Genomic DNA, 25,643 nt, shown 5'->3' with positions numbered 1-25,643 from the left:
TAAATAACAACAGGTATAAACCAAGACTATCTCAGGCAGTGTGGGACATACGGTCACCTTACTGATTTCCAGCTTGACATAAAAGTACTAGCTTAGGTAAAACCTCAGTGCTTTTTAAATAGGCAAAACATTTGAAAGATGAACCTATGAGTTCTCTTTACAAAACCATGGAAATTGTAATTTCCTCCATTCTTTTTCTTGCCCACGTGATATGGACAATGCAGACTCATCTGTAAATTTACAAACGTGTTTTCGAACTTACTTTTTTCCTTATTTTTTTCTCATCAAGATATTAAAGAAAACTTGGGGAAAAAACCCAGAAAAACCCAAAGAAAAAAACAAAAATCATCCCCAAACCCACAAACCAGCATGACCTTATTATTAACTTTCGGGAATACTTTAAAAAATCTTTTTCCCCCATGCACACCAATACAATTTAAAAATTCATATATAATCAGGATAAGCAGACACTTCCAATTTCTACCTTTAAAATATAATATTTGTGAGCATTTTTCTATGTCAATTGTTTTAGGAATAAAATTATTATTTTCAATTTTTTTTACTTAGAAACAATTTACTAAGATAAATTCACAGGGTTCAAAAGGTTCAACCAATAGCAGAAAAAGGTAGAAAGTTAGTAAGAGAAAAGTCTTCCTCATCCACCTAATGTTATGTTTCTTGTGCATCATTCCAAAGAGTATAAAACAACAAAAAACTTTAGCCTTAAGTCTGTTATGTAAGCAAGCTCCTCACAGGGCATTAACAAAGGCATTTTGGAGTTAAATCATCTTAAACAGGCAACTAGGAAAGCATTATTGAACTGGGGTAAAGTTTTATTTTAATCATTTTCCAGAAGGATAACATACGCCTAAAAGGAAGCATATGACATTTGCTTTTAAAATTCACCACTGCTTGGCCTTTGAAATACACTTAAATCCAAAGGGTATTTTAAGTCAGAGACATACAAAAGCAAACCAGCTATTTTAAGCACCCTCAAAAATATTGTTTCATCCACATATAATGCAAAAAAGGGCAAATCGAGAAAAACTATAGCCTTGAGTTAAGATCAAAGATGCAAGATTTTATTATCTTAGGAATTAGTTAAGAAATCATTTTCAAAGAAATTCCTAACATATAACCATATGAAATTGAAACCTTTCCTGATTTGAAGCTTTACAGAGGAAACGACTTGAAATATCAACATGAATAAAGGATTAGCATGTTATCCATATATTATCTCCTTTCTTCTCTTTACCTGAAGCTATGCTGAAGTAATGTTTGACGGCGATGGTCCCTGACAGCGTGGAAAGAACAGACAACATCCCAAGTTTCAAGCTGTCATAAGGAGTCTGGAGGGCACATTCACAGAGTGCCTGAAATGCAGAAGAGAAAGGAATACAGAAGTTAAAACATCAGTATACCTTAAAATTGTCTACTCGTTTTAAATTTTCTAGCTTTTAGAAAAATTATATCTTTTTCTCCGTGATAAAAAACTTCAAACTGCCACAGCCAAGAGGAACCTAAGGAGACACATTAGCTAAATATAATGTTGTATCCTACATGGGATCTGGAACAAAACAAAGACACTGGGTAAAAACTAAAGAAATCAGAACAGAGTATGAGCTTTGGTTAATAACAATAATGTACCAATATTGGTTCACTGAGTGTAACAAATACACCATACTCATGTAAAATATCAATAATTGTGGTAACTGGATGTGGGTATGTGGGAGTCCTCTGTACTACAGTCTCCATTTTTCTGTAGATCTATACCTGTTCTAAAAAATAAAATTAAAAAAAAGTCATAATGAATGACTTTTTATTAAGATCACTATGAATTATGTACTATTTAGTCCTCACAAGCAGAACCGCCAATATATTTTGCTTACCTGACAGATATCAGTTCATATGTATATATGTGTGTGTATATATATATATATATATATATATATATATATTTTTTTTTTTTTTTTTTTTTAAATAGTAGAGAGTGTAGCATTCTATCTAGCTAATAAGTGAGTGAGCTATCTATCTATCCTCCTCCATTTCAGGTCGTTTACTCTACTCTTGACTAAGGTGATCTGAAGTATTACCAAAATCAAGATGCTAGTTTTTCTTTCACTGCAGTTAACCTTGAATATGTGCTCCTAGTACAGTGAGTCTTGGCTCATCCTGTATAGTTACTCTTACGACTCTATAACATTATTGCATGTAATGTAAATGGTCAAATAACTGTCCTGTTAAATTAAACCAACTCCCATTCTCTCACAAAGACAAAGTTTCAGAAAATGAGCAAAACTGAAAGACTAGGGAAACAATTAAAAATAAAATTTCAGGGACTTCCCTGGCGGTCCAGTGGTTAAGATTCCGCGCTTCCACTGCAGGGGGCGTGGGACTGATCCCTGGTTGGGGAACTAAGATCCGCAGGCCGCACGGCGTGGCCAAAAAAATAAGAAATTAAAAGAAAAAAGAAAGAAAACATTCTTCAATAAAATAAAATAAAATTTCAGAAAGGGTTAAACAATAAATTTAATATGACCCCGATAAAAATATCAACAGAATCTTGGGGGGAGGGGAGAACTTAGATAACCTGTTTACAAATCAGAAAATATGCAGAAAATTCTGACAAAGTATAATGACAAACAAAACAAGCCTTACCAAATATTAAAATGTAATCTATAGGAATAAAATAAGTTTTTCCTACTTGTGGACAGAAATCAAAAGAGAACTGGTCCCAGAAATAGGTTCAAATACACACAGAATTTAATATATGATAATGGCATTTCAAATCAGAGACTATTCAATACACAGTTCAAGGGCAACTGGCCAGTCATCTGGACAAAATAAAACTTGATTCTTGCTTCCTTTTTATGGCAAATAAAAAACAAAACTGTAGAAAGTACTAAGATTTAACATGGGAAAAGAAAAAGTAAAAAGATAAGTGCCAAAATTGGGGAAAAAAATTTGTATCTTGTAAGATCAACAAAGGCCCAATAATCTTAATATATAAAAAGTTCTTAGTAATAAATGGGCAAGCAGCCCAAAAGAAAAATCAGTAGTTCACAGAATTTATATAAATGTTTTTAAAATATAAGATGTTAAACCTCACTCATAATTTGAAAAATTTAAATTAAAATGAGTTGCTTTCATCAATCTGATTGGCCAAGATTAAAGTTTAGTAATACATAACACTGAAAACAGCGTGGGGGAAATAGGCACTCACACACTGCTGATAGAAAGGTAAAAGGGTGTAAATTTCATTGACGGATAATTGGCAATAAATATAAAAATATTTTTTATATATATATATATATCACTGAGCCCCCAAATTCCTCTTTTAGAAAATTATGTTCACAAAGGCAACTTTTTTTAACAAACTCGTCAATGGAGCAATGTAAATGGCAACAGCAAAAATACTGGAAACAACTCTAGCGTCCATCAGTAGGGGACTGGGAATAAAGAGAGAATACCACACAGCTGGTAAAAGAATGCAGTGGATTTATGTGCTAATATGAGATGTTCCCCAAGATGCATTCTTTTTTTTTTTTTTTTTCCCTAATTTATTGTATTTTTGGCTGCATTGGGTCTTCATTGCTGTGTGCAGGCTCTTCTCTAGTTGCGGTGAGCGGGGGCCACTCTTCATTGCAGTGCGTGGGCTTCTCATTGTGGCAGCTTCTCTTGTGGAGCATGGGCTCTAGGCACACGAGCCTCAGCAGCTGTGGCACTCGGGTTCAGTAGTTGTGGCTCACGGGCTCTAGAGCGCAGGCTCAGCAGTTGTGGCGCACGGGCCTAGCTGCTCTGTGGCATGTGGGATCCTCCGGGACCAGGGCTCGAACCCGTGTCCCCTGCAATGGCAGGTGGGTTCTTAACCACTGCGCCACCAGAGAAACTCCCCCTAAGATGCATTCCTAAGTGACAGAAAGTTCTTAACATGCATAGAGTATATTTGCATTTGTACAGAAAAAAGATGGGACATACACATGCTTGAGTGTGGATGAAAAAATTCAGGAAGGATACCTAAGAAACTAGTAACAGTGATCACCTCTACAGAGGAGACCTGAGGGAAGAGATAGAAGACACTTATATTTTGCTCACTGCACACCTATGAACTGTTTAATTTTATCACGTGCATGTATACTTTTTCAATTGAAAGAAAAACTTAGTTAATAACAAAAATAGCAGCAGCAGCAGCAAACATTATTGTGGAAGGCATGGAAATGGACTTGAAACACAAAGTAGGTTTTTGGTAATGGAAGGGAAGACAGTCTATGTGATACAAACAAGAACTGGGGCAACAAGGCCAGAATATGAAGTGTTTATTTGCGGTAAGAGGAGATATATCCAAAAGGGATGAAGGCTAAGAGAGAGAAATATTGAGTAGGGAAGATTAGGCCAGATTATAGAGGGCCTTGAATATTAGGCAGAGTAATTTAAACAGGATGAGAAAGGACAAAGGAAGCCACCGGAGAGGAATAACGTCATCTAAAGTGTTGGGAAGATTATTCTGGCAATGATAAACACAACAAGTTAACAAAGAAAGTTGAGAGGTAAGGAGCCATCCTGTAGCTTATGGCAGTAATCCAGGCAGGTTGTGATTGGTGATGGCCTGAACTAGAACTCGGTGGCAGGAATGGAGAGTAGAGGATAAACATGAGAGACATTTTGAAGGAGATTGTATACGAGGGAATGAACAAGAAGGATTCAATTATTATTACAAAATTTCAAAACTGATGACCAGAGAATGTTGGTTCCATTTACAAAGACTGAGAATTTATGTGGATAAACTAATTTTTGAGTAAGAACAGAAAACAGGAAGAGATATGAAGTCCAAGAAGAAATATCCACCAGGCATTTGGAATCTGAGATGTAGCAGATTTTTTTTTTTTTTTAATGGGCATGAAGTTGAGTTTTTAAATTTTTATTTATTTATTTATTTATGGCTGTGTTGGGTCTTCGTTTCTGTGCGAGGGCTTTCTCTAGTTGTGGCAAGTGGGGGCCACTCTTCATCGCGGTGGGCGGGCCTCTCACTATCGCAGCCTCTCTTGTTGCGGAGCACAGGCTCCAGACGCGCAGGCTCAGTAGTTGTGGCTCACGGGCCTAGTTGCTCCGCGGCACGTGGGATCTTCCCAGACCAGGGCTCGAACCCGTGTCCCCTGAGTTGGCAGGCAGATTCTCAACCACTGCACCACCAGGGAAGCCCTGTAGCAGATTTTTTTTTTTTTTTTTTTTCAGATTTTTAACTGGAAGACTCTCATTAGAATTCTGGCTTTGCCGCTCACCATCTCTGTGATCTGAGCCAATTACTGAAATCTTTGAGTCTCAACTTCTTTGTAAAATGGGGGTAAAGATTTATACAGAATTTATACATCTCTGGAAAAACATATAAAAAATTAGACACTGGTTGCCACTGGGCAAAGGAGCTGAGTGGATGGCAGAAGAGTGGGAAATATTTTACTGTATAGCCTTTTGTAGCATTTGAATTTTGACACATGAATATACTGGCAAAGAAAGGAAGTGAAATTTAAAATAAAATATAAGGCGGGCAGTGATATCTATTGTCTGTAAGATTAAACAGCTACTGAGAGTCAAAGCACTTCACAACCTCTGCAAGCTACTATGTTGGAGAGCAACTGAGCTCAGGTAAGAGGACTAGACTGTTAGAAGACGCATGTGCTTATATTAAGGGAAGCCCTCAGAGTGGCAGAGAAGAAATGGAAGAAAGGGCCTAGACTGAAGTCAACTCAAAGATTCAACTCTGAGGAAAAGGGGGAGTGAAGAATCCAGAGAAGGTGCAGTTCAGAGAGCGGGAAGAGTAAGTGAGGACAGTTAAGGACCAAAGAAGGGGGGTGCTGACAGTGTCCAATGTATCAAAAGGAAAGATGATAAAGGCAGAAAAAGGCTCTGGATTTAGCATTAAGAAGAACACTGGTGATCTTTTAAAGTAACTAAGCAAAGTAATAAGGAAACAGACCTATAAGCAAGTATGTTAAAGAACGAGTAGGGGATGAAGATATAAAAGCAGATATAGGGCTTCCCTGGTGGCGCAGTGGTTGAGAATCTGCCTGCTAATGCAGGGGACACGAGTTCGAGCCCTTGTCTGGGAAGATCCCACATGCCGCGGAGCAACTAGGCCCGTGAGCCACAACTACTGAGCCTGCGCGTCTGGAGCCTGTGCTCCGCAACAAGAGAGGCCATGATAGTGAGAGGCCCGCGCACGGCGATGAAGAGCGGTCCCTACTTGCCGTAACTAGAGAAAGCCATCGCACAGAAACGAAGACCCAACACAGCCAAAAGTAAATTAATTAATTACTTAATTTTTAAAAAAAGCAGATATAGATGCTATTTTTGAAGTTCAAAAGAAAGCTTTTTTACAAAAGAAAAAAAAAGTCATTGCCATTTGGTAATATTACAGTTTTAATTTATTTATTTAAATATGTAGGCTACCTCCATTTATCCACTTTTTACTGCCTAAATTGTTCTGCCTTGTACTGTTAGTTTGTACTTAGGAATAAAATTATTAACCAAATAGCCCCATAGGTTATGTCCTGTATTTACACATATTCAAAATTATGTCTTATAAAGTGCTCTATGTATAACAGATATTTAACCACTTGGGATAATCAAGAAGGTTGAGACATGTTACATAAGATGATGATATTAATAATTTTAAAGAAGAAAAGATTTACCATTTAAAAAATTGAACAAAGTGTTCGAAAATCTATAAAATTATCTACAGTGTTATCTTCTAATTTCTGTCACTTTGCACAGTACTGGATACCTAAAATGCTCTCTGTAATTACATACTGGTTTAAAGGTCCATTAATTCAATGTAGTAAGCTTAATGGAGCACATCAAAGTTCCCCAGAAATAGCACATCAGTCATATTTCAATGATGAAATATGGTTCAAGTTTCTGTTTCAAGGATGTTACCTATTACAAAATTGTTCTTACCAGGACCATTTTTCAAATGAACAAAAAGGAAAAATCTAACTCTTCAAATGGAGCCCCCTTTCTCACACACCACCACTGTCACTGTCACTGTCACTGACTATTTGGTCTGAATTTCTCTCTCCAGGCTGGTTTAACTCACTGCTCAACTGAGGCTCTGTCCTGAATTACTGTTTTCTGGGTCAGCTCCTAAATGGGGGCTTCTCCTCTACTATAGAATGCGACTGGCCACCAGGGATGTGTTCCAAAAAAGCATGGCAGAAAGTTTATAATCTTCAAAATAAAGAAAAATGTCATGTTAAAAGTACTCTGTGAAGGGGATTAAGAGGTACAAACTTTCAGTCATATAATAAGTCAGAGCATGTGATGTACAGCATAAGAAACATGGTCAATAATACTGTAGTAAGTCTGTATGAGGACAAATGGTTACTAGATTTATTGTGGTGATCATTTCATAACGTATTTAAATATTGAATCACTATGTTATACACCTGAAACTAATATAATATTGTATGTCAACCATACTTCAATTAAAAATAAACAAAAGGACATTCTGAGATACTGGCAGTTAGGACTTGAACATGATTTTTTGGGGAAACACAATTCAACCCATAACACATATCGTCACTCATATAAAGAGGGTGTGTTATGGTTATGTTTTTCAGGCTTTTCAGAATGTTTCCAAATAATAAGCCAGATTTTTCAGAATATTTTCTATTACCTTTAAAACATTATATCAAGAAAAAATCCCTAAGGTCTCTAGCAGTGGTTTTGAAACCCAGTTGTTACATCAAAGTTGGCACTAGAGCTGAAGGAAGAACTGGACTAATATTAGTCCTGGCTCAGACATTAAACATTGAATTTGCCCTGGGCACAGGCCTTAAATAATCTGTGCTTCAGGGAGATCAGCTCGGTGCTTTGCGACCATCTAGAGGGGTGGGATAAGGAGGGTGGGAGGGAGACGCAAGAGGGAGGGGATATGGGGATATATATACACGTATGCACATAGTTGATTCACTTTGTTATACAGCAGAAACTAACACAACATTGTAAAGCAATTATACTCCAATAAAGATGTTAAAAAAAATAAAATAAAATAGAAAGGACACTGGATGCCTATCAACTAATCATAATTTATGAATCTTATTAGGATCCTAATCTGAGCAAAGAGAATCAAAATATTTATGAGACAATTGGGAAATCTGAACACTCACTGGATATTTAACGATACTAAGAAATTATTATAAATTTTTTTGGAGTGATGATGGTATTGTGCTTATGGGTTAATAAGAATTCCTTATCTTTTATAGATAGGTGCTAACTTATTTACTAATAAAATGATATGATGTCTGTCAAAAAAAAAAAAAAAAAAAAAAAAAAAAAAAAAAAAAAAAAAAAAAATAAACAAAAGTACTCTGCCAGAGACACAATACCTCTAAATTTTCTATGTCTCCATTGTACTAACTACAAAAAGAAAAAGATTATTAAAAGAGCTCATTCTCATGTTTAACTTGTCATTCCTTCTAGGATCAGGTAAGATACAATCAGAAATCTTAGGAGAGATCAAGTCAAAAATAAAATTACATCTTTGAGAATACCCAGAACAAATAATCTTTTGCTGTGTAACAGACAGGTTGCATAAATCAACCTCTTCAGATAAGACAATAACATCAGAATAGTGTAAACTATTAATACTGATCAACACAAATGGATATTATAGCAAGACATATAAAAAAAATCCAAAGAGAAATACAAACACATGAAAAAATATTTTTGTTCCTATGAAATTATTTGTTTTTGACTACCTTAACAATAATACGCTATACTTGGGCCTTGATTTAGGCTCTTCCTTCCTTCAGGTTTTTAAGACATTCAGAATGAAAGTATTTCCTTTAAACCTGGAATATCTGATTACAGGTGGAAATTATAATACCTACCAACACACCCGTAAAAATAGCAATAGAATGCACACAATTTGCACCTGAAATACCAAAACTCAAAAATCAATCAGCAGTGATAAGACTGGCTGAGAGGAAGAAAGGGAGGAAAGAATGAAGAAAGAAAAGAAAGAGGGAGGAAAACCTTGAAGAAAAATAATTACTCTTGGTGACTGAGAGTAAAATTTAAATTTGAAATCAACAAGCTATTACCTTGTAAAGGTTAAATCATTAGAACTGTTTTCTTCTGCTCTATTTCAATATTTTCAAAAATACACCCAGGCTTTGAAAAAATGATTATTTGACCACATCCATTTAATTAAAATCAATATGCTCAGATTTCAGGCACAGTGGGAAAAAGTTCTTTGTGGGAGAGACAAATATTTAATAACATGTATTTTCAATTAAAAAGAACTAAAGAAAAAAGCCACAAGAAAGATAAAGATAAATCAGAACAAAAACCTTCAAGGAAGATGTGGTATATTGAAGAAATACTCCTAAGCTGTGAAATCAACGAAACAGTTAACACTTAAGTAACCATTAATGTGGTTGTGAAGTTCAATGCAAATATTACAAAAAAAATTTCATACGATAACTGCATAGTATAAAAAAAGTAACTGGTAATTAAATTCCAGATTATTTTAACAACATACAGGGGGAGGAGGGAATGAAGGGGAGTAGAAAAGAGGAGAATTTAAGCCTGCTAAATTTGCAATATTTCAACCACCATACTTTTCATTCTTTATAGAGATACACAAGTTCTTATATTAATATATTAAATATAGAGGTAGGAAAGTAAGAATAATGTTTAATTACCATGCTAAAATCTTTTTAATTCACTAGAGAATAAAGCAACAGTGAAAACTTGACCAAAATAACAAAGTAATGAAACAAAGGAAACAAAAAAGGACATATTATAAACAGTCTAAAATAAGACTGTTTATAAAAGAAGTACAAAAACTCAGTTACATCAATAAATGTAAATAAGTTATACTACTAAAAAAGACTCAGATTAAGTCTAAAGAGGTAAATCTAATTATATGCTATTTATAAGAATCAAACCTAAATGACAGAGAAAGGCTGAGGATAATAAAATTGGCAAAGACCTAATAGATATGTGGAAAGAAAAATAAACAAGAGGCAATATTAATATTACATAAAGAACTTGAGGCCAAAATAGCTTTAAATAGGAGAGAGGATTCTTTTACATTAATAAAAGCTCTATCTGTGGAACAACACAGCATTAAGATTTTTAAATTAAAATGGTTACATATAAATTGGCATGAGAAGCTAATGAATATCAAAACTTCACAGATCAAAAAGAGAAACTAATTTAAGATATAGTATACTTGAATAGTATCAATAAGATTTCATACAGTTTTATACTGAAATATATATTAATAATATATATTAACACATAATATATATATGATATATTTATCTGTATTACTTAATATATATATATTACATTATATAGAAAATATACTCTTTTCAAATTCTGTGAACTGTTTACAAAAAATGATCCTACACTGTGCCACAAAGAAATCTTAAAATGAGGAATTAATAACAAAAGGTTAACAACAACAAAAATTCCATCAACAAATATAAAAAGCTTATCACGTCAAAAATAGAAACTTCCAGTTATAAGAAAAATAAGTACTAGGGATGTAATGCACAACATGATGACTGTAGTTAACACTGCTGTATGTTATACAGGAAAATTGTTACAGTAAATCCTAAGAGTTCTCATCATAAGCAAAAAAAAATTTTTTTCTTGTTTTTCTTTTTATCTATATGAGATGATGGATGCTAACTAAATTTACTGTGTTAATCATTTCATAATATTTGTAAGTCAAACCATTATGCTTAAACTTATGTATGTGATGTATGTCAGTTACGTCTTAATAAATAGGATAAAAGAAGAATAAGAAAAAAGGGGATAAAAACATTATTTAAACTAATTCCATGGTCAAAGAGGAAATCAAAACTGCTCTCATGGAAATTAAAAGAACAAAATCATTTACAATACAGTCGCCCCTCAGTATCCGCAGGGGTTCCAGGACCCCCCCACTCCCTGCTGAGGATACCAAAATCTACAGATGTTCAAATACGACTGGTGTAGTATTTGCATAGAAATTGCATACGCACATCCTCCCACATACTTTAAATCATCTCTAGATTACTTATAATACCTAACACAATGTAAATGCTATGTAAATAATTGCTGGCAGGTGGCAAATTCAAGTTTTGCTTTTTGGGACTTCCTGGGATTTTCTTTGCAATACTTTTTTGAGTCATTGGTGGTTGGTTGAATCAGCAGATGCAACACAGAGGGACGATTCTGCAACCAAAAATCATGAAACACCTAGGAATATCTCACAGAATATAAGCAAAATTTGTATGCTGAAAACTAAAAACCACTGATGAGAAACTGAGGAAGATCTAAATAAATGGAGAGATATGCCATGTTCATAGATTAGAAAACTCAATACTATTAAGATGTCAATTCTTTCCAAATTGATCTATAGACGCAAATACCAATCAAAATTCTAGCAGACTTTTTTGTAGAAATTGACAAATTGTTTCGAAATTTTGTATGGAAAGGCAAAGGACCTAGAACACCCAAAATAAAGAAATACAAAGGTAGAGGACTCACAGTACCTGATGCCAAGACTTACAGAATTCCAAGCTACAGAAATCAAAATTGTGTGCTATTGACTTAAGAACAGATACACGGACCAAAGGAACAGAACAGAATCCAGAAATAGACTTATATAGATAAGGTCAACTCATTTTCAACAAAGATGCTAAGGTAATTCACAGAGAAAGGATAGTCTTTTTAACAAATGGTGCTGGAACACCTGGCTATCCAAACACACCTCGATTCCTACCTTGCACCATATACAATAGTCAACTCAAAATGGATTACATAGAGCTAAATATAAAACTTAAAACTAAAAAACTTCTAGAAGAAAATATATGAGAAAATCTTTGAGACTTTGGGTTAGGTAAAGACTTCCTAGATAAAAAACAAAAATACAACCCCAAAAGGAAAAAAAAAAATTGATAAACTACATTTCATCAAAACAAAAAAACTTCTGTTCTTCAAAAGATACTGTATTCAAGGCACATACTGGCAGAAAATATCTGCAAAATACACATCTGATAAAGTATTTATATCTGGAATATGTAAGGAGCTCAGTAACAAGAAGAAAACCTAAAAAAAAAAAAAAGCAGCATAAAAGATTAGAGCAGGCACTTCACTAAAGAAGAGATCTGGATGACAAGCCTATAAGATGTTCAACATCATTTGTCATTAGGGAAACGCAAATTAAAACCACGATGGGATACCACTACACAACTATTCAAAAGGCTAAAATTACAAAACCATACAATAAAAAGTGCTAGCAAGGATAAAGAACTACAACTCATACATTGCCGGTGAGTATGTAAAATGGTACAGCCATTATATAAAACAGTTTGGCAGTTTCTTACAAAGTTAAACATACATTTACCACACAACCCAACAATTCTACTCCTAGGTATATACCCAAGAAATGTCCTACAAAGATCTGTACAATAGAAGCTTTATTTACAATAGCAAAAAAACAAAAACAAAAAAAACCTGGAAACAATTCAAATGTCCATGAAGCTGTCAACGGATAAATAAACTATGGTCCATATACTGGGATACTACTCAGCAGTAAAACGGAACGAACTACTGCTTCATGTTACAACATGGGTGAATTATGCTAAGCATTATGTTAAGCAAAAGAAGCCATACCCAAAAGGCTACATATTTTATGATTCCATTTATATTTTGGAAAGGCAAAATTATAGGGATAGAAATCAGTTCAGTACTAGTCAGGGGTTAGGAGAAAGACTGACTAGAGGGGCCCAAAGGAACTCTGGAGTGATTTGAAAATGTTCTATATCACAATTGTGGTGGTAGTTACACAACTGTACACATCTGTCAAAATCTGAACTGCATATCTAGAACTGTGTACCTAGAAAAGTTTCTGTAATTAAATTATACCACAAAATCTCACTTAAAAAGTGCATTTCAAATTAATGGCAAAGGGAACACTAAAAGTTGTAATTTATGGAATGTGGCCAACCTGCACTAAGAAGAAAATTAATAGCCTTAAGTGCTTTCATTATTAAACAGAAGAATAAAAATAAATGTACCAACCACTTGAAAGGCACAAGAAAGCCATGCTTCTGGCAAGAAAAGGGGAATATAAACACAAACACAATAGTAAGAATAAAATAAAGATAAAATTTTAAACACGGAGATACTAAAAATTATAAAGGTTCTTTATACTGATACTGATGAATCTGCAAAATAAATTAAATGGAAAACGAATTATCAAAACTGATTCAAGGGGTAGAAAACTTTGATAGGGCAATAACCACGTAAGTAATTGGAAATATTCTCAAAACTCTATCCCTGGAAGAAGTTCCAGGTTCAGATGGACTTACGGCACTTTTAAAGCTATACCCTCAGAAGACCGAAAATTCTTATGTCATAGCTCTTAACCATTTCAGAGCATGGAAAGGGCAACTATTTACACTGAATTTACATTTTATTTACAACTACTTACATAATATTTACATTATATTAGGTATTGTAAGTAATCTAAAGATGATTTAAAGTATATAGGAGGATATACATAGGTTATATGCAAAAACTATACCATTTTATACAAGGAACTTGAGCATCTGAGGATTTTGGTATTCAGCAGGGGGTACTGGAACCAATCTCCCAAAGATATCAAGGGACAACTGTATCGCAATTAAAGGAAAAAAACATGCAACCACATGAATGAGTCTCATCAGTATAATGTTGAGCAAAAGAAGTAAAAACAAACAAAACTAAACAATATTTTTAGGGAGGCATATATATAGGTGGTAAAACTATAAAGAGCAAAGAAATGATTATCACAAAAGTCAAAACAGTGGTTTCCATTGGGTGGGTATTAAGGCTCTGATTAGGGAGAACCATGTGAGAGAAGGAAGCAGGGTTCTGTGATTTTGCAGTGTTCTCTTTCTAGCTGGATGGTGGTTACATGGGTTTTGATTTACAATTATTACTTAAACTATTAAATATACATTGTACATACTTTTTTGTATGTGTGATTTATCTGAAAATAAGGAAAGAAATGAGATGGAATAATACAGTGCTCTCACTTGGTTTGGTTCCCTAAGACTGAGCACATTCTCTTCTTGGATAATATGTTTAGTAGAAAAAAACACCAGAGGACAGAGCTCTCTTAATTCTTAATTAAGTCCTCTTAAGAAGCTCTCTTAAGCATATTAAGCCTCTCTGAACCCTAATTTGCTCATCTATTAAGTGCAAATACTAATTACTGTCCTTATGTCTTGGGATATTTGTGACTATCAATTATAATATACCAAACATGTTTAGAAAATTGCAAACAAACAAAAAAAACACAGCAGCTCAGTTTTCATAATCTGAAATTCAAAGGTTTTTGTTACACTGTAGCTATGATCATATCAAGAAATAATAAAATCCATGAAAGTAAGATTTATTTCTGACAATTTTCCATTTCACTTTAAGCAGCATTTTTTTAAAAGTGGTGCATCTGTCATCAGTAATGGGTAAACAAATAGGGTTCCACTTTGAGAAAAAATAAATATAAAACATTAATTTAACCTAGGAAATGCTATAAAAGATGTCACATTAAAAGTCTAGAGATTGAGATCTGTTCTTGTATTTACAAAAGAAAACTTAAGAATGTCTTTTCCTCTGTGTGAAAAGGAGAAATACACTTCGCTAAGTTACCCATCCAGTACCTTTCCCTAATAAATACAGTCAGCACCAAAACTGTTCTCCCTAAATTGAGTAAAGGAGACAAGAATAAAATAAACAATTTAACTGGGCTTCTCAATTAGCCTTGGTGCTGCTATGGGACAATTAAAAAGAAACTGAGAGGCAAGTCTAATTCACTAAAACAAACCTAAACATTAAAGGATGTAAATTTTTCAATAACTAAGTAATATTTTTGTATGGTGACACAGCATAACTAGACTTATCATGGTGATCATTTTGAAATGTATAGAAAGATTACTACGTTGTGTAACAGAAACTAACACGGTGTTGTAGCTCAGTTATACTTCAAAAGCAAGCACACAAACAAACAAACATACAAACAAACTCATAGATAAAGAGATCAGATTTGCGGTTACCAGAGGCAGGGGGTAGTTGGATGAAAGCAGCCAAAAGGCACAAACTTCCAGTTATAAGATAAATAAGTACCAGGAATGTAATGTATAGCATGATAAATACAATTAACACTGCTGTTAAGTTATGTATGAAAGTTGTTAAGAAAGTAAATCCTAAGAGTTCTTATCACACAAAATATTTTTTAAATTCTTTAATTTTGTATCTAGGAGATGATGGATGTTCACTAAACTTATTGTGTAATAATTTCATGATGCTAAGTCAAATCATTACACTGTACACCTAAAACTTATACAATGCTCTATGTCAATTATATCTCAATAAAACTGGAAAAAAAATAAAGGGAAAAAAAGAAAGAAGTTTTATATATTTACTTTGCCACTTCTAACTTCTGCCACCAATATCAACAATGCTCTTAGAAATTTTTTAGATTGAAACACTTAGAAAAAGACAAAGATAATATTGTGTTGGCCAAAAAGTGCCTTCGGTTTGTAAGTAAAACTAAAAGACACCTTTTTCATTTCCACCAAAAGCTTTACTGAACAACGTATTCACCCTTTTGTGCCACTACCTTCTGTCATTTTTTAGGCAACTTCATAATTCCATCTTCCCAAAACTTTTTATCTTTTTGAGCAAAGAACTGTTCCAGGTGCCTTTTACAGTCTTCCAGGGAATTGAAATTTTTTTCCATTAAGAGAATTTTGTAAAGACCAAAACAAATGGAAATCCGAAGGTGCACTGCCTGGTGAATACGGCGGATGAATCAGAACTTCCCAGCCAAGCTCTAACAGTTTTTGCCTGGTCATCAAAGAAACATTCTGTCTTGCATTATCTTTTTTTTTTTTTTTTTTTTTTTCTTGCATTATCTTGATGAAAGATTAGTCTACTGACTAATTCTAGACACTTTTCGTCGAGTGCTACTTTCAGTTGGTCTAACTGGGAGTAATACTTATTGCAATTAATCCTTTGGTTTTCCGGAAGATGCTCATAATACAGGACTCCCTTCCAATCCCACCACATACACAACATCACCTTCTCCGGATGAAGACCGGCCTTTGGTGTGGTTGGTGGTGGTTCATTTCGCTTGCCCCACGATCTCTTCTGTTCCACATTACTGTACAGTATCCACTTTTCATCGCCTGTTGCAATTTGTTTGTTTTTTTTTTAACATCTTTATTGGAGTATAATTGCTTTACAATGTTGTGTTAGTTTCTGCTGTATAACAAAGTGAATCAGCTATACGTACACACAATTTGTTTTAATAACTAAACGTTTTTGTTACGTTTAAGTAGAGAATCACACGTGGAAATATAACTTATGTGGAACCCAAACATCAAAGCGATTAACATAACCAAGCTGGTGTAAATGATTTTCAATGCTTGATTTGGATATTTTGAGTACGTCAGCTATCTTCTGTGGGGTATAATGTTGATTGTTCTCAATTAATGTCTCGATTTGATGGCTATCAACTTCAATTGGGGTATCCAACCGTGGAGCATCGTCCAGCAAGAAATCTCCAGCACGAAACCTCACAAACCACTTTTGACATGTTCAGTTAGTGACAGCACCTTCTCCATACACTGCACAAATCTTTTTTTTGCGTTCAGTTGCGTTTTTACCTTTCTTGAAATAATAAAGCATAATAGGTCGAAAATGTTTTCTTCCATCTTCAATATTAAAATGGCTACACAAAAATTCACCAATTTTGATAAGTCTTGTATTAAATGTACGCTGATATGACAGCTGTCACACACAATCTAACAAAATTGTTTCGAATGAAGTTAAAGACAACTAAGTGCCACTAGAGCGATCTTACAGGAAAAACCGAAGAAACCTTTTGGCCAACCCAATATAAAAATGTAAAGCAAAACAATATGCTCTATTATAATGCTATATTATTTTTCTATATAAAATATTAATGTTCAAAGTTCTGCATACCTGAATGTTTTCCCTACTCCAAGTATGTGGTGTTTTATTGGCAAGTAATTTCAGATCTTGAATAGCAAGTCTCTTTACTGCTTTCCTGGGGTCATTCTTCAAATACTGCAATAGAAGCTGAATCTACAAAGGAAATAAGTCACTCCATGAATGATACTGTCACTGAAATTATCATTAGGGATGCAGTGTAAGTTAGTGAAACTTATATTTGAGACAGGGCTCATTTCGAATTACAGCCCTGTCATGTATTCGCCATATGCCCATGTTTGGGCCTCTTTCTCCTCTTGTATAGAAATATACTATCATTTAACTTGCAAGGTTCTAGCACAAGACCTGGCCTCAAACACTAAATTCTTCCCTTTTCTTTCCCCGCCAACTCCATGCTCTGCCATGTACCCCCACCTCCCCCTCACTTCTCTCAAGGCTCCTAAGAATCAGCACTATGAACAGAGGAAAAAAGCAAGCAAAAGGAAATGAAACCTTCTCTGATCTTTATCAGAGAAAGGGATCTTAATGTTATCAAAACTTATGGGTTACTTATTTTTTAGCATATACTTAATACGCAAGTTTATTGAAGAAAAGGCAGTTAAAGAAAATTGAAATTACCTGCTTAGGCGTATCAACCAAAGACGAAGCTGCAAGCAGAGTAAAGGTGTGCAAAGAAACAATCACCATTTTGTTGGAAGGATAGGATGTGACTAGCTGTTGTAAAAGCTCACGAGCACTGGACGCCAATATTGCATCATGGTGCATGTGCTGCAGGATAGGGATCAACTTCAGCTTCAAGTCTACTGGCGTGGCTAGACCTAGATACAGAAAGAATGCTTAGAGATTTCTGATCATCATCCTGGATAACAGTCCACAGTTAAAAGGTCTGATTCAATTAGCAAAATGACCATTTAAAAACAAACAGTAGGCTTCCCTGGTGGCGCAGTGGTTGAGAATCTGCCTGCCAATGCAGGGGACACGGGTTCGAGCCCTGGTCTGGGAAGATCCCACATGCCGCGGAGCAACTGGGCCCATGAGCCACAACTACTGAGCCTGCGCGTCTGGAGCCTGTGCTCTGCAACAAGAGAGGCCACGATAGTGAGAGGCCCGCGCACTGCGATGAAGAGTGGCGCCCCCTCGCCGCAACTGGAGAAAGCCCTCGCACAGAAACGAAGACCCAACACAGCCATAGATGAATAAACAAATGAATAAATTAAAAAAAAAAAAAAAAAAAAAAAAAAAACAAACAGTAGACTAGTATTATGGTTATAACATTAAAGATGTTATACTAGAGCTAATCAACAAGTTCAATAGGTGTTTTTCAAAAGTATTTATCTTAACATTAAGTTGTGGGTGCTTATTAAACTACATGCTGATAGTAGAAAATGCCCTTAAAAGGCACAGTAGAAAGCAGTCATATTTGCTGCCTGTTTCTTCCCAAAGGATACTAAAAGATATACACATACATGTATACATATACACACGTATATGCACAAACGCAATGGCGATGATTTGATTATATTTACAATTTTAATTATTTCCTTCAACTCTAAGATCAGGATGTGAACAGACTGCGTATGGAGCAGTTCTGAAACTCTCTGAACTTTGTGTAGCAATGCCTTTCTTTACAGCATACATAGCTGGAACTCCATGAGGATTAATTCCAAAGCATCTTTTCCTGTCAACACTGGAGCTACATACACAAAAAAGTCTTTTCTTCTACAGCATGGCTTTGAGGTGACAGTGAACAAAAAACTGTCAGTCATAATGTACTACACATATGTCAAAAGCTAATTTATCTCTGCTGATCACTGGTTTTGCCACTGTGAAGTAACTGTTAGTGAGAATATATAAATACCATTTCAACATCCAACAGTGGCTTACATCAACTAAGTCCCTTATTATTTGGCCTCTCTTTGAGTTTAGCCAAAGCAGAGAGTCCCAGGAGATGGGAGGGAGAAGAATGAGGTCAGAGCATTTACTCCCTGGTTTTCTCTCTTCAGGATCATATCAGGCTTATGTTATTATTGTTTTGATCCTTAAGGTACTGAATGCATTTGAATGACCAGTCTATCTTTGAAACTCTTTCTCAATAGCTTCTGCTTTTTCACACTCTTCCTGGTTTTTGTCCTTTCTCAATCTCTTTGTATTCTCCTCTTTATCCACACTTTAATTTCTGGTATTCCTTGGGCTTGGTAACATATTATCTTCTCACCCTATGTACTTTCCCTGAGTGAGCTTATATAAACCCATGGCTTCTATTACCAGCTATATGCTTTTAAAGACTGCCTCCCCCTCTCCTCCCCGCCCCCGGAACTTCAGATATGTATATCCCATTACCTCTGGTCATCTCCAATGGGATGTCTCTAATGTATTTTATACTTAATACAGCCCAAAGAGAACTTCTGATCTTTACTACGAAACTGCCCCTCCAACTTTTCCCATTTCAGGATATGACAATTCCATCATTACAGCTCCTCAGAACTTGGAGTCTTTCTTGATTCCCTAATTTCTCTCACACCCACATCCAAATTTATCAACAAATCTTGTTGGTTTCTATCTTCAAAATATAACCCAAATCTGTCTTTCCACCTTCATTGCTATCACACTGGTCCATTTCCAGCACCATCTCTTGACTGGATCATTGCAAAAGTGTCCTAAGTATTGTCTCTACTTAGGCCTTTCCCCATGGCAGACTCCTGTTGCATATCCCTCCCTTCTCCTCTGCAAGTCTATTCTCAATCCAGCAGTCAGAGGGACTCTTTGTACTTATAGACATTTTTACTGAAGGCTTAGGGAGACTCAAGATTTTACTTTGCAGAAATACAAGCAACTTAAAATTTAATTTAAGGATACTTTATTCCTAAAACTTGCTCACCACTTCTATAATTTGAGCTCCAATCTTCCTCCACCTTGCCCCCATTCCTACCCTTGTGTTTTTCTCCATCTCTCTTTCCATCTCCTAATTCCTGTTCATTTGCTTTCATTTTAAATTTATTTATTTCTTTGTTTGTTTGTTTTTATTTAATTATTTTTGGCTGCATTGGGTCTTCGTTGCTGTGCGTGAGCTTTCTGTAGTTGCAGTGAACAGGGGCTACTCTTCATTGCGGTGCATGGGCTTCTCATTGCGGTGGCTTCTCTTGTTGCAGAGCACGGGCTCTAGGCGCGTGGGCTTCAGTAGTTGTGGCACGTGGGCTCAGTAGTTGTGGCTCGCGGGCTCTAGAGTGCAGGCTCAGTAGTTGTGGTGCATGGGCTTAGTTGCGCCGCAGCATGTGGGATCTTCCCGGACGAGGGCTCGAACCTGTGTCCCCTGCACTGGCAGGCGGATTCTTAACCACTGCATCACCAAGGAAGTCCCTACTTTAATTTTTAACAGATAAAACTTATGGAACAAAAATGAATCTTAAATATGCATATTAATGGATTTCTACATATGAATATATCCATAGAGCCACCACTCAAGCTATACAGAATCCTCCAGCACCCTAGGAGGCTTACCTCTATAGCTTACATCAACTCCCTTGCTATTTGCCTTCTGTCTGGGTGGAGAGCCCCAGCAGATGGGAAGAGAAGAATGCTCAGGTCCGAGTATTTACTCCTTGGCTCCTTCTCTGCAGGGTCACATCAGGTCACATCATTCTGAAGGTCAGTTTTTCAAAGTGGCCCTCTTGATGTGACTCCAGGTTCTGGTAACCACTCCCTCTCCTGCACCATAGAGGGGTACAGGACTACATCATCCCCTATAGTTTACCCTGCCTACACCTTTGTAAATGGCTCCTTCATTAAACCCTACTTGAATTATCTCAGCTCCAGTGTGACATCTGTTTCCTGCTGAGATCTTGTCTGATACAGCAGGCATTCAATAAAAACCTGCTCAATGAATGAGTGATGCTTCCTTCTAATGATAGCTTTCTGCAGGACAGCCCTTTTCTGGCAGCAGGGGAAAAAAGACAAAGAAATAAACGGAAACAAGCCAAAGCTCAACCACTGTATCTTGGTCTTCAATTAAGTGATTTTATTGTGGCTCCATTTCCTTTTCCATAAAATAGAGGTAGTAGTATTACCTATCCAAGTCTGCCAAATTGTGCAATTCAAAGAAATGCCATCTAGAAATACACAAAGAAAGTTGTGTTCTCTAGAGCTGTGCAATGCTGTAACCCCACAGCTTCCTTTTATGAATATTATGAGGGTAAATGGGGTAATACATGTGAAGCACAGTATGGAAGATGAGATTAGAATACTAAGGCTTTGTAGGCTACAGTAAGGAATTTGGATTTGAGTTTCATTGCAATTGGAAGATACTGGAGGGACATTAGCAGAGTGAAGAGAGTTCCAGAGCTCCTAACAGCACAGCTCTCCCCCAGGTCAGAACGTTTTCCCCCTAAATATCTGCATTTCTCACTCAAATATCACTTTATCAGAAGTCTTCCTTGATCAACATATATAAAACAGAAACTTCCCCCCTTCTATCCTGCCATCTGCTCTGGGGACTCTATCCTTCTTACCGCACTTGTTCTCCACAGCACCTGATATGTCATAAATTTACTTATCTGCTGCTACCACCAACCCTTCCACCATTAGAATGTAGGTTACATGAGGGCAAGGGCTTTGTTTTGTGTACTACTCTATCCTAAGCACCTAGAATAGTTCTGGCATTTAGAAGACACTTAATAAACATTATTTGAATGAATAAATGAATGAATAGTGACTAGCACGCAGTAAGTATTTAATAAATGTTAGCAGCTATTATTAATATAAATCCCATTAAGTTACTTCATAATACCAAATGAAGCATACATACCTTGAATCATTTCACTGATTTTGTTACAGATTCCTACAGCAAAATCCCTTTGGAAAGAGAAAACAGCAAAATCTTTAAAACCAGTTAAATTTGCTTCAGTTTTCTGAGGACTTAAAAGAAACAGAACACAGTAAGCACAGGAGAAATGCAATACTCCAAATCGAAACTAATATTACTAAGGTCAGGTGCCAGGTGGGGTAAGAAGTGCAACTGAAACCAAAACTCCAAACAGCGGTGGGCTTATGCCAACACTGTTCCCACGTGATTTTCAAGGAAAGATGCTCTGATTTATGAGCATTGTTGCCATTTGCATTACTAAATGACTGAAAGACTCAAGGTCACTATCTCAGTCTACAATGTTTTAGGACGCACTTTTAATTAACAGAAACTTTCAACACACAAGCGATCACTTACGTAAACAATAAAATATATACCAAATATTCTGAATTTTAGAAAAACAGAGGAAGTATGAAGTAGTAGAAACACAGTAGGAAATATGGATAGAATCTTACTAAGAGCCAAATTATTTAAAAGTGGCCATTTTTTAGATTAAAGACCTAAATGTAAGACTGGATACTATAAAACTCCCAGAGGAAAACAGGCAGAATACTCTTTGACATAAATCTTTTTGGATCCATCTCCTAGAGTAATGGAAATAAAAACAAAAATAAACAAATGGGACCTAATGAAACTTAAAAGCTTTTGCACAGCAGAGGAAACCATATGCAAAGCGAAAAGACAATCAACAGAATGGGAGAAAATATTTGCAAACGATGCAACAAAGGATTAATCTCCAAAATACACAAACAGCTCATACAGCTCAATATCAAAGAAACAAACAACCCAATCAAAAAATGGGCAGAAGATCTAAACAGAAATTTCTCCAAAGAAGAAAGAAGACATACATATGGCCAAAAGGCACATGAAACAATGCTCAACATCGCTAATTACTAGAGAAGCACAAATCAAAACTACAATGAAGTATCACCTTACACCAGTCAGAATGGCCATCATCAAAAAGTCTACAAATAATAAATGCTGGAGAGGGTGTGGAGAAAAGGGAACCCTCCTACACTGCTGGTGGGAAGGTAGATTGGTGCAGCTACTAGGGAGAACAGTATGGAGGCTCCTTAAAAAACTAAAATTAGGGCTACCATATGATCCTGCAATCCCACTACTGGGCATATACCCAGAGAAAACCATAATTTGAAAAGATACATGCACCCCAATGTTCACTGCAGCACTATTTACAATAGCCAAGACATGGAAACAACCTAAATGTCCATCAACAGATGAACAGATAAAGAAGATGTGGTATACATATACAGTGGAACATTACTCAGCCATAAAAAAGAATGAAAAATGCCATTTGCAGCAACATGGATGGACCTAGATTGTCATACTAAGTGAAGTAAGCCAGACTGAAAAAGACAAATATGATATAGCTTATATGTGGAATCAAAAAAAATGATACAGATGAACTTATATACAAAACAGAAATAGACCCACAGACATGGAAAATAGACTTGTGCTTACCAAGGGGGAGGGGGAGGAGGGATAAATTAGAGGAGTTTGGGATTAACATATACACACTACTATACATAAAATAGATAACAAATAGGACCTACTGTATAGCACAGGGAACTATACTCAATATTTTGTAATAACCTATATGGGAAAAGAATCTGAAAAATAGATATATATATATATATGCATAATTGAATCACTTTGCTGTACACCTAAAACTAACACAACATTGTAAACGAACTATACTTCAATTAAAAAAATAAAATAAAAATTAAAAATAAAGTAGGCATTTAAAAAATATTATATACATGTAAAGTATTTTCCAAGGTGTTGCTTTTGAGTCTGTTGCAATTGAAATATCACTGACTGTTGCAGAAGTTATTAATAACATGAATGTTTGGGATAAAACATTATATAATATGTAAGGAAATATGATACAGATAATATGATCTAACTTGGCTCTTTTAGTCATGATACATGATACACAGGGCATGGAATACTTCCCCTCTGCAGTTCAGATGTCTATATAAAACATTTTCTGCCATTAAGATATTATTTAATATTCTCTGACAAAATGGAAAGCACACATCAAGTACACAGTGGTTGTCTGCAGGAAAAGTACCATGCAGTCATTTGAGTTTCGAGATGAGCTACCCATGTTTTTTCATGAAATTCCATAATTATTCAGAGTTGGCTATTTGCAGGTATTTTCTAAAAAGATGAATAAAGTAAGCTTGTAACTTTCAGGAAAGTAACTGGGAAAATTTTTTGCCAATCTTAGCTTCTAAGCAAAAATTAGCATTTCAGAAAACTTATATCTGTCACCATGAGCTTGACAGCTTAATATTTAAAGACCTTCCTGATGAGATCAGTGGTGATAGCAACAAACGTGATCCTTTGATATTTTACAATGAAAAAAGGTCAACATTTGGAAGACCTGCATAACACAGTGAACCAATATTTTCCAGAAGACCAATATCTAAGTTATAAAACCATACACGGGTAAGAGAGGCTAATGACTTTCAATATAACAGTACATATTCACTGGTGGTTTTAGAGTTCACAGGGCAATCAACCTTTAAGAACCAACACTTTTCTAGTTTTGGTACAGTATCAAAGAAAAACATCCATAATTACCTATAAAGCCTTTAAAAACACTCCTCTCTTTTCCAACTATATATCTGTGTGAGGCTGGATTTTTTTTCACATATTTTAACCAAAATAACATTGCAACAGAAACAGTGAACACAGAATCAGATATGAGAATCCAGCCAGACATTAAAGAGATTTGTAAAAATGTAAAACAAGGCCACTCTTCCCACAAACTTGATTTCAGTTTTCTAAAATAATTATTTTCATAAAGATATTTTTATGCTAACATATTAAGAATTTGTTACTTTTTAAATGAATTAATAAATATTTTTAAAATTTAGGCATTTTCATTCTAATTCAGTAACTATCAGTTGATATAATCCACATAAACAAAAAAGGCTCTTTGAGGACTTCAATAATGTTTGAAGAGTGTAAAGAGATTCTGATACCAAATAGTTTCAAAACTACTGCTCTGGTATCAGCCTCACATCTGATAAGAAAAAGTAAGTTGTAAATGTCTTTCAGGTATAAGGCAAAAGGTATATTAGGTATGTATAGATGACCTGTTCACATTTCAGAGTGCTCTTGTACTTGTTATTCCTTCTGCTTGGAATATCCTTCCTCTAGATCGCTGCCTCTTCTTCAGCACCCAGTATCAGCTCAAATGTCACCTCCTCAGTGAGGCCTTTCCCTGATCACTCTACCTAAGCAGCTCACTCAGGTCATCATCACAATGACAAAACTGTTCTATTTTTCCATAACATTAATGAGCAGCTGAAACTATTTTGTGTTTACATCACAACAGGTCATTCATCTTTTCCACTTCTGTATTCCTGGTGCTTGGAATAGAGTCTGGACATGATGGATATTCACTAAGTATTTCTTCACTAACTATATAATAACTTTTTAAAAAATAGTATCTTTTTTTTTTTTTTTTTTTTTTTAATTTTTGGCTGCGTTGGGTCTTTGCTGCTGTGCTCAGGCTTTCTCTAGTTGCGGCGAGCGGGGTCCACTCTTTGTTGCAGTGCGCGGGCTTCTCACTGCGGTAGCTTCTCTTGCTGTGGAGCACAGGCTCTAGGCGCGTGGGATTCAGTAGTCGTGGTGCGCGGACTCAGTAGTTGTGGCTCGCGGGCTCTAGAGCGCAGGCTCAGTAGTTGTGGTGCATGGACTCAGTTGCTCCGCGGCATGTAGGGATCTTCCCAGACCA

General features: G+C 35.6%; 1 protein-coding gene across 3 annotated transcripts in view; it reads right to left on the bottom strand.

The window, feature by feature from the left end:
- Positions 1–25,643, bottom strand: part of INTS7 (integrator complex subunit 7) — an 89,455-nt gene that overhangs the window by 48,159 nt on the left and 15,653 nt on the right. For all 3 annotated transcript variants that reach the window (XR_009505692.1, XM_059938474.1, XM_059938485.1), the window contains 4 exons: positions 21,818–21,864; positions 17,635–17,834; positions 17,029–17,151; positions 1,256–1,373 (listed from right to left, as the gene is read on the bottom strand). Coding sequence is in view for 2 of the 3 variants with exons in the window: in XM_059938474.1 (XP_059794457.1) it covers positions 1,256–1,373; positions 17,029–17,151; positions 17,635–17,834; positions 21,818–21,864 (488 nt within the window). In the remaining variant the exon portion in view is untranslated. The remainder of the gene's footprint in view (positions 1–1,255; positions 1,374–17,028; positions 17,152–17,634; positions 17,835–21,817; positions 21,865–25,643) is intronic.

The sequence above is a fragment of the Balaenoptera ricei genome, chromosome 1 (genome assembly GCF_028023285.1).
Source record: "Balaenoptera ricei isolate mBalRic1 chromosome 1, mBalRic1.hap2, whole genome shotgun sequence".
NCBI lineage: Eukaryota > Metazoa > Chordata > Mammalia > Artiodactyla > Balaenopteridae > Balaenoptera > Balaenoptera ricei.
This window is presented reverse-complemented; position numbering and strand designations above follow the sequence as displayed.